The sequence below is a fragment of the Chanos chanos genome, chromosome 8, assembly GCF_902362185.1.
Source record: "Chanos chanos chromosome 8, fChaCha1.1, whole genome shotgun sequence".
NCBI lineage: Eukaryota > Metazoa > Chordata > Actinopteri > Gonorynchiformes > Chanidae > Chanos > Chanos chanos.
In genome coordinates, this window is record NC_044502.1 from 6,889,873 (window position 1) to 6,900,375 (window position 10,503).

The 10,503-nt window shown below is 40.9% G+C and overlaps 1 protein-coding gene across 1 annotated transcript; it reads left to right on the plus strand.

Moving 5' to 3' along the window:
- Positions 1-1,973: 1,973 nt before the first annotated feature.
- fbxl3b (F-box and leucine-rich repeat protein 3b) lies at positions 1,974-7,625 on the plus strand. Its single transcript, XM_030782589.1, has 5 exons — positions 1,974-2,212; positions 3,282-3,645; positions 3,898-4,020; positions 4,614-4,785; positions 5,436-7,625. The coding sequence occupies exons 2-5, from the start codon at positions 3,283-3,285 to the stop codon at positions 6,074-6,076; spliced, it is 1,299 nt and encodes a 432-aa protein (XP_030638449.1). The 5' UTR covers positions 1,974-2,212; position 3,282; the 3' UTR covers positions 6,077-7,625.
- Positions 7,626-10,503: the final 2,878 nt, after the last annotated feature.

A 10,503-nucleotide genomic window follows, 5' to 3' on the forward strand; every position in this document is an offset into this window, starting at 1 on the left:
GCCATGAACAAAATATAAAAACCAGTGATAAAGTAAAGGGGAAAATAACAGATACAAGAATTAAGTAAAAAGTTTCAAAACTTACAGGTTTGGTCCACACTCACTGCTGGGTGCTGGGAATCTGAGTTCTGGCAGGTGTCTGTGATGTTCATCTCTCCTCTCTGTCGCTCCACCCCATTGGTTGGACCGACTGGAAGGGGTGTGATCCATATCAGCACTTCTGCTGCCACTCCTTAAACCAGAAAGGTGAGTTTTTTTTTCCCTACCTGTGCTTGATGTAATATAGTTTGAGCAAAAGGAAAAACACTATGCAGAAAATCAATTGTTCCTCTGTCACCATCAGGAAAATGCTTTGATTTTTGCTAAGGGTTGACCAGGATTTCACTTGTTTCAAATTGTTTTGGTAATATTTAAACTGTCTAATGTCATAGTTCTAGTATCTTTACAAGAAGAACCAGCTTCATTGTATATAACTGATGTTAAGAACTTGGCATTGGAAGGGACCAGTCAGGTGTACAAGTCACACAGCAGAGCAAGTTCCTGATTTGTTCAAACTTGTTACAGTGGTTCGGTTTCAGTGTTGCAAGCAGCACATGTTTGCACTTACTTCTGAATACTTTCAGAGATTCACAATTTATAGTCGTGAGTGACTGCCATAACTCAGTTTGCTCAGGATTGTGTACCATTTAGAGTGACCCTGCTTGAACCACAGGCCGTTCGTTAAGATTGAACTCAGATACTCAGACTTACAATGCCAAATATGAACCCTTGGCTTTTTTGTTTTGGACATGCATTCCAAAAGACATATTATCAAACACACCCACACACACACCCACATAGTTTCTCGTCTATTCTTCACGTTCCTCTTTTAATTCCAAGGTACAATTGAACACTTGAAAACAATAAGTAAGCATGAAAGTATTAAAGCTGTTACCTAATTTCACGTGAGAGATGCTTCAGTTTAATTCACATTTGTACTGCCTTTTAATTTAACAGCAAATATGTAAACAAACCTATTTTAAGATGCTACATTTGGCTGTGTTCATTTATTGTCATGGAATTGGTCCTGAGTCCAGATAAAGAGCCAAATCAGATTGTTTTCTGAGCTAGCACAGGAAGTCCTGTTGAATATTTGCCCACTGGCTTTGTTCTCTTAAAATCATTATTTTTCTTCCTCCAACTATTGTCTGTGTCTACCTCACGTGCACCTCCCAGACATGCTCTTAAAGATTTAAGAGATAATAATTTCAGTTGACAATAATGTCTGCTGAATCACTCATAAAGACGTTACTCTTTACTCTTTAGTGCTTGTAAACACGTTTTGTTTTTGTTTTTTGCTATAACACTCTATTAGAGTCCAGCACTTGTAAACCATTAAAGCTTTAAGGAGAAACAGCTGGTTGCTGCTGGTGAAAGGAATATTGAAGACCGGATGAAAGGGGGAGGAATGGGGAGGGGGTGTTCTTTTCCTTCCAAAACCAAGCGTGGTCTCCCTTTTACAGACCTACAAATAAAGTGACCCATATATAAGCGGGGAACAACAAGACCTGAAATTAATGTGCCTTGTTGTCAGATCCCCCAGATTTTCATGTTTGGGGGGAATTAGTGCCTGTTAACACTTGTAAGATATTTATAAAATGTTGTTTCAAGAGCTATGGTGTTTCAATTATGCAAATTAGCGCTGTAACCTTGAAAAAATATAAGATTATATCATTTGTGGAGATTCTTTTCCGCATAGGTTTCGTTCTCGTAATGGTACGAGTCAATAGTTCTCTGATGAGAATAAGAAACAGTGATCCGGGTCAACTTTTTGTGAGACTCTATATTGTACTTTTCATCGTAGTCAACTACTCACGCGAATTGTGCAATATTGCAACTGCCCCCTATTGGAGAGCAATTGAACTACAAATTAGATTCTACCCACAATGCCCCGCGCCATCAAAGCACAACACATCGCCATTTTCAGCAAACAGGGAGACTGATACTGAGTGGATCAGCAAAGTAAATAGGTCACGAGACGTGAGGGAAAAATACTGCAAACGATCTTCATCGAAACAACGGATTTTAGCTTGTCAACCTATCCGCACATCTCATCGAGCGAGAGCAAATGATTTTGATCGGTTGGCCTGCTCGAATGAAGTATTCAAGTGCAGGCCCGGGTTGATATGAAAAGTGATCGCCTTTTTCACTGCGACTTATAAACATACACCAGGTAGGAGGGGAAGAGGGGTGGGGAGCAGAAAGTATATCAGCTAGGTAGATGCTTACTATGCGCAAAACCTTGCATGTATTATTCACATTTACTCAAATTCTTTTTTGGTTTGTTTGTTTGTTTATTTTACGATTGTGGCTATTTTAGATATGTTGTTTTGGCCTAATGAAGTTGGACTCTAAACGGCACGGGGCTGTCTTAGCGCTCGGTAGCCCGGGATTCAGGCAGTGGGTGGCCGAATGGTAGCAGACGTGAACTAGCTAGACAGGCGGATGCAAGGACTGCTTGGGTGGTTCTGATTTTGCGTATTACAGATAGATAAAATGTCAAATGTTATTCCTTTAGCGTCTGTTATACAACACATATAATAAGCAATCGTTTTATTGTTGAATTGTTTATGTCTCGGGTAGACAAACTTTTCCCACGTTAGTTTAGTTCGCTTTATTGATAAATAGATAGCGGCAGGGGGCGTGTTAGCTATGCTCGGAGTGTTGCTTAGCTGACTAGAAGGTCTTGTCACCTGCCATATTTAGTCGTTGCTTTGGAGGAAGAGAATCACTATGAGTTGTTTGCTTTTGTTTAGAAAAGGCGTGTGGCTGGACCTGGTGATATCATATGAGCTATATTAGTACAACGGTTGTTGGTGAAGTCAGCCCTGCTTTCCCGCGTAGTTTATGGACATTTTGATTTCAAGTTAACGTTACTCTGAAGTACGTAAGTAGCGCAGAGACTGTTAACGAGCTGAATTAAAACATGAAAAACATCAGAACAAAATAGTCTCTCATAAACCAGGGTGCTCCGAGCAAGAAGTAAATGTTTCATGGCACAGCACATATAAACAACACGATTGATTAAGAGCTATTTTTCCTTTGGTTGTTGTTGTTGTTGCTTGTTTTTTTTGTTGTTGTTGTTGTTGTTGTTTTTTTTAGAATCTCTGCATGTGAAAGAGCACATACGTTTAAATTCAGAGACCACGTGACAGTGCCTGAATTTGAGAATAGCTGTTGTTTAAAAGCGATTAATTGCTTTTATTACCGGTAGTTGACTAGACTTTTTTTTTTTTCCTTAGAATGAAAAGAGGACAGAGAGGAGATGAGCAGGAGGGCGGAGGGTCCAGCTCCTCCGAGCCAAGAAAGAGGCTCCGCCCTCAGAATTTGGAGGAGCAGGAGCGTGAGGAGAACGCCCTGGACTGGGGTCGTCTGCCTCAGGAGATCCTCCTGCAGGTCTTCCAGTATCTACCGCTGCTGGACAGGGCTTTCGCTTCGCAGGTGTGCCGCGGTTGGAACCAAGCCTTCCACATGCCAGAACTGTGGAGATGCTTTGAGTTTGAGCTCACTCAGCCGGCCAGTTCGTACCTGAAAGCCACGCACCCTGACCTCATCAAACAGATCATCAAAAGGCACTCCAACCATCTCCAGTATGTCAGCTTTAAGGTAAGCCCCATCGAATATTTAGTGAGGCAGGATTTTTTTTGAAAGATGTTATGAACTGAGAAGCAGCCATATTTTTTAAGGTTGATCCTACAGTGTAAAGATTTACCCAGGTCTTTGACTTAGTGACCTTATTTTTTTTTAACCTTTTTTTTTTTTTTAAACATGTTCTTTTATAGAGACTCAGCATGCAATACAGTGAGAATTGCGGTGTGTGTGTGTGTGTGTGTGTGTGTGTGTGTGTGTGTGTTCTAGGTGGACAGTAGCACAGAATCTGCAGAGGCGGCATGCGATATCCTGTCTCAGCTGGTAAACTGTTCTCTAAAAACCCTGGGGCTCATCTCCACTGCGCGGCCAAGCTTTATGGAACTGCCGAAGGTACGTGCATACATACAAACACACGCACGCTGCACACATGCATATGTATGCATGCACGTGTACAGAAACATAAACCCACCTACCTCATAGACCAGTTTGCGTGAGCGCCAAGATTGTATTGTGTTTACCTACGCACAGTATAATTTGATTAGTGTCTGTCAGCTGCTTAGGGCAGTTATATGATTTGGAGCATTTGCAATTTTTATTTCATTTTATCTTTATTCATCGCTTTTAAAAGCTCTGTGTAAGAATTTTGCAGGACAGTGGGTTTTCTCTGTGGTTGCTTTGGCCTTTCGTTACGTATAAATCTAAGAATGTTATTGTCCCAGAAAGTATACCTGCATTTTTTGCACTAAATTTCTAATTCATTTTATACCAGGAGACAAAAAAAAAAAAGCCCTTTCATTCATTTTTAAAGTGAAGCCTTGAACTCGTAGCTGTGTGTTAGCAACACTCAGAAGTCATTGTGTTTAGAATTTTTTTTTATTGAACCAGGTTTGTTGTCTCCAGGATCTGTGTTCACTACACGTGCCACCTCCCCCCCTCGGTCACATGTCAGCGGACTGACTCTGTGTGTCCTGTTCTCTCCCCAGTCTCACTTCATCTCCGCCCTGACAGTGGTGTTTGTCAACTCTAAGTCTCTGTCCTCCCTGAAAATCGACGACACGCCCGTGGATGACCCGTCACTCAAAGTGCTGGTGGCCAATAACAGCGACACTTTAAAACTGCTAAAAATGAGCAGCTGCCCCCATGTCTCTCCTGCAGGTGAGAGGAACGAGGCTAAGAGATGAAGAGTACGAAATTTAAAAAAAAAAAAAAAACAACAACAAAAAACAGTGATAACATTTTTTCCCCCCGCAACGCTTTAAATTGTAGCAGGGGTTTTGAGGACTTCGCTACAGTGCATGTAATGGTTTTTATTCTCTATCGAAGCGTATGCAATGTGTACACTTATTTCCAATTAAAACCCCATCACCTCCGCCTGCCCATTCTTGTTGATGTGGAAAAAGTTAATCAGGGTTCTTCAGATCTCATCCTGGAGGTCCAGGGTCCTCCTAGATTTCATATCAAGCAAAACACTGCAGGTTCTCATGAACTGAATAGCGTGCCTACAAGTTTCCTGAGTAAACATTGGCCTCTGATTACTATGTGTGGGTAAAACTTAGCAGGAATCTGGACCTTCAGGACTAGGTTTTGGAAACTATGTAGTTATCAGCAAATAATATTCGATGTTCCATAGTGCTTGGCTGGATGAAGTTCTGGCCAGGTTGGTGATACCACTCATGTCGTTCGTGTCCCCCGTCGTGGGGTGGATTTGAAAGTAAATGCATGTGTCCGGTGACCCGCGGCTGGTCAGGCGCTGAATCTGTGTCTCGTGTGTGTGTGTGTGTGTGTGTGTGTGGTTTTCCGTCCAGGTATCCTCTGTGTGGCGGACCAGTGTCATGGCCTGCGAGAGCTGGCTCTAAACTACCACCTGCTAAGCGACGAACTCCTTCTGGCGCTGTCCTCCGAACGCCACGTGCACCTGGAGCACCTCCGGATCGACGTGGTGAGCGAGAACCCCGGCCAGCTGTTTCACACCATCAAGAAGAGCAGCTGGGACGCTTTGGTGCGCCATTCGCCCAAGTTTAACCTGGTCATGTACTTCTTCCTGTACGAGGACGAGTTCGGGCCTTTCTTCCAGTACGAGGTACCCGTCACCCACCTCTACTTCGGCAGGTCTGTCAGCAAGGAAGTCCTGGGTCGCGTCGGCCTGACCTGCCCGCGATTGGTGGAGCTGGTCGTCTGCGCCAACGGCCTGCGCCCGTTGGACGAGGAGCTGATCCGCATCGCCGAACGATGCCAGCAGCTGTCGGCCATCGGCCTGGGGGAGTGCGAGGTGTCGTGCAGCGCCTTCGTGGAGTTCGTAAAGATGTGCGGCCGGCGTCTCTCTCAGCTGTCAATCATGGAGGAGGTACTGGTTCCCGACCACAAGTACGGCTTGGACGAGATCCACTGGGAGGTGTCCAAGCACCTTGGTCGCGTCTGGTTCCCAGACATGATGCCCACCTGGTAGAGGAGGGAGAAAAAAAAAAAATAGGCCTAGGTGGCTGACTCCACCCACAATCAGACCACACCCCTAAGTTGAATTCTGTATCGATATGCCAATCACTACAGAGACCCAAAGTCCATGTTTCACATACCTGGCCCTGTAGGAGATGTCAATCAAATTAAAACGTGCATTTTTTTTTTCTTTTCTGTTCCTCACCATCGTCTCAAGGAGTTTTGATGCTTCTTTGTGCTTGGTTTGGCTCAGCTGTTCCTTGCTTGTCTTCTTGAAGACATTTCCTAACATCAGTATGTACATATGTGTGTATAATAGATACTGATATTTCAGTATCTCTACACATAAATACATTTAATTATTTTTTTTTTAAAAGTTCGCTTTCGGAGCTTTTTTATCATTGCAGTTTTGTTTAATTTGGGATGGATTTAATGAGACTTTAATGGGTTTACTTCAAGTGAAGGTCACAGAGGCAGCTTGGACTATGTATTTACACAAAGAGGATTCTTTTAAATGGCTTACGTTTTTAGGGTTCGTGGGAACTGGATAATTAGGCTGGGAAACTAGTCGAGATTTGTCAAAACTGTTTGAGAAAAGTGTTCTTAAGACAAAGAGAAGTAAAAAAAAAAAAAAATAATTAAGGGCATAATTCACAGACCTTTTTCGGGTAATGAAAAGCATGCATGGATTTGGGTACTTGGGCCCTTCAGTTGTAATCGAAGCACCTTTATTTTTCTGAACCAAATGAAGTATCACAAGACTTTTGTTCAATAAGGGTTGATAAAAGTAAATAACTATTATGGAACAATTAGTGTTGCTAAGACATTTGGGAGAAGTAACAATTTGGTCATGTTTTTTTAAGATGGAAGTGAATGTATTTTAAGAGGAACTAAAAAAGAAAGATGTGAATATAGCAATAATTTTTCATCAGTAACCGGGAAATTCATGCTGTGAGGCTTTTAGATAAACAAATTAGGTTTAATCAAATTCTGTTTCTGGCTTTTCTGAAACGATCAACGCTTGTAAATACCGCAACTATTCACGTAGCTGTTCGTGTAATAGACGTAGGTTTACCCCTTTTTTTGCTTAACAAAAGAAAGGCATATTGTGACGAGACAGTATGTAGCTCTAGATGGATCTCCTAGCTGGCTTTAGGGTATGGTTTTGGAGATGTTGGTTCACTCAGACGCCCAGTCGTCCTTTAGATGGCTAGTGCTTTAATAATATGTAAATATCTGTCATGAAAAAAATGTTTGAATGATGAGCTGAAGTCTAAAATTACGAAAAGGCATCACACTAATCTTCTAGCAAGTTCCAAATCTGTACTCACTTTCCAGTTTTGATAAACACACACACATACGCAATTCATGAAAAATTCCACATTGTTTTCTACAACCCAGATGACAACAGCCTAACGACAGTGACCTATCTAGTGTTTATAGCTCTATGCTTGCTTGTAACCCTTCTCCTGCCTGAAACTACCTGTATACCAGTATCATAAATGTATATTACTGAAGGATATTTGGGAATATGTAATATTGGACTTTAAAGAAGGAACCACTCTGTCTGTGTTATTTTTATACTGTGCATGAAAAGATGATGTGATTTGAAAGAGTGAAAAAAAATGGGCTCATTTCCTTGGGATAGGTGGATTTTTTTTTTGTATACAGGAGGAGAGGGGGGGTGGGTGGGTGGGACAGTGTTGTCTTTGTTCTTTACCACCATGTTGTCCAATTCAAATCCCTCGTAATTTATTTGATAAACTGCTTTTGTATTCAGTGGTGAATACGCTCACGAAAGAATTGTTGTGTATAACTGAAAACAGCCTGGATGAAAAACAAACAAAAAAGCATAGGAAAAAAACAAAACAAAAACCAAACAAAACAATGCAGGTAGATAGAAAACAGTTGGTTGTAAAAACAGTTGAAAAGAGAACTTGTAAAACTAGTGTATAGGCATTTGTAATGTCTCTCTCCTTTTGCTTATTGGCTAGTTTTCTGTTCTGTTCTTTGCGCCTGCTTTTTCCTATTCTACTGTAACATACCTATTCAATGCTCTGCTGGCCTGTACCACTGTGAGGAATGTTTAAAAAAAGAAGAAAAAACATGTCAGATTTTAGAGAGAGAGAGACGAATATTGGTATGTTTCATCCCTTTTGAAACTGGTTGTTGATGTTTTCTGTCCCAATGAAGATCTCTGCTGGTTTATGGACTTGAATTTGTATTTATTAACATATTTACAAATTACACATATTTTAGACATTCTTTTCCCTTCCAGAACCCCCCCCCCCCCACCCCCTTGACCTTGTGAGGGAATGATATTTTGTGGAAAAACAGGCAGAGGAAAGGGAGGAAAAAAAAAAAAAAAGCCACAACCCATCCCGAGTCGCGTATGTCCGCCCTCGTCGACAGATGCGGATCTTATCTGAACATCGATTTGAATCGGAAGTTTCCTTTTAGGTCGGCCAAAGACCGGGTCAAGTATTGACGCGTGTCCCGCGCGCTGCCGGCAGCCTCTAGCGTAAAAAAAAACCCGGGGCTGGCCAGAACCGGCGGAACATTCTAGAAGATTCTGGAAAGCAAAACATATCTCCTCTTTTCAGGGATGCTCCTGACGCTTAAACATTGCCGCAGTCCCGGACAGTTTCAGGTGTAATGAAGTGACACTTGTAGAGATATTTAGAGACGATATGATAATGCCTCTAATTTTCCAAATTGTCTCCCCCGGCACTTTATATAGACATTTATTCCATAACTGTATATAATATTATGAAATGAATTGTTGTATGAATATTTTTTCCTGATTATTATTATTATTTTTTTTGTTTGTTTGTTTGTTTGTTTGTTTGCAGTAAATGAGTAGTTATGATAGCTTGTACCATATTTTGTTCTTACAAGCTTTTCTTTGATGCATTTGTCTCGACTTCAGTTAAATAAGTGCTTTTATGTATATTACTTAATAGAGTTTTATCCAGAAAAAAAAAAAACATCCAATATTGTGGAAATGTTTTTTTTGTCGTTGTTTTGGAATAAATTTTTGTGAATGTATTAACGGTATGTTGTGTATTCTTTTCTATAATAGATGCTCTGAATTCTTTATACTCTCATGCATAAGAAAAAATGTGTTCTTTCATATCATTCTTTACAGTTCAATAATAGAAAGTTAGTCAACAGAATTGATTTAAGTTTCCTAATGAAATTCCAATTGATTTGAACTCAACGATCCATCCCTTTCTTAATGCCAGAAGCATCTTCAATGGAGCCAGCACTCTCTTACCTGACTTAACTTAATTCCACAATTTGCCACAAGGTGGTGCTAGACTCAGTATGATACTGCACTGTCATCTTTGTGTTAACTTTTTTTTTTTTTTTAATCCAAGTAGTGGTTATTCACACACTTTTATTCACGTACCAGTGGCACGAGCCTACAGACTTAAGGACAGGTTAATTTCATATAACAGTAAAGGTTTCTAAAGTTCAAACATGCTACAGTGGAGTAGGTTCAGCACTGACAGACAACAGGGTTTTCTGCAAGACATCTATATGTCCTTGTGGTATTTTGTATATCTTATCCCTTTGTAAACCCACCCTAATGAGTGTGACGTACCCATAAAGGTATTAGTTTTGTCATCTGTAAGAGAAGTAGAACTCATTTTTATGGAACAGAAACGCGGCCTTTCGCTGTACAGTCACTGAGATGGTTCCTGTCGTGAATAAAGTGATACAAAGCTATGTTATGGCTAAATTAAATTATGATGTAGGGGACGGAATGCATTTTATGCGCCGTTATCAAAATGCGCTCGGTACATTATCCGATTTTGAACGGAGATCTTCGGCCGCATGCCGTGACCTTGTTTAGGACAAAAGATGTTGAATCGGATATCAATCGAAATCGGTTCGAGCACAGTGCCGTGTGGAGATGGACTGCTTTTGGAGCAAAAAAAAAAAGGAAAAGAAAAGCTATTGAGACAGCAACAGCACATTCTTCTCTTTACAGGTCAGTCTTTGTGGGCCTAAGTGTGTCACAGAAACAATGCTCGTGTAGTACGTACAAAAGCCTTGTAAACGATAGCCGACTCAGAAAGCGAAGTCTTGACCTCGGAAAATGATACTCTCGCGTTTAGAGCTGGGAATTAAGGAGAGATTACATAAAAAGAGGCCAAAAAGGACATACTTTAAAGCTAAAATCGACATGCAGACCTATCTGAAATATGGTGTATGGTGTATTGAAGTATGTGAGTGATTGCATGGTGAGATGCAGTTAAACTGTCTATGATGTTTACCTATCGTTAGATTTGAGCAAAAAAAAAAAAGAAAGAAAGAAAGAAAGAAAGAAAGAAAGAAACACTAAGACCACAAGCAGCACAATCAGATGATGCAACTCAACAGGGTCATCCAAAAAGTACCGTTAAGGGGCTCGTCGTCCCTAAAACCGTTCTT

Excerpts from the sequence above, each read along its gene's own strand:
- fbxl3b (XM_030782589.1), top strand. The coding sequence starts at position 3,283 with ATGAAAAGAGGACAGAGAGGAGATGAGCAGGAGGGCGGAGGGTCCAGC. Across the intron at positions 3,646-3,897 it reads TCCAGTATGTCAGCTTTAAG|GTGGACAGTAGCACAGAATC; the intron begins GTAAGCCCCATC and ends TGTGTGTTCTAG. Across the intron at positions 4,786-5,435 it reads CCCCCATGTCTCTCCTGCAG|GTATCCTCTGTGTGGCGGAC; the intron begins GTGAGAGGAACG and ends TTTTCCGTCCAG.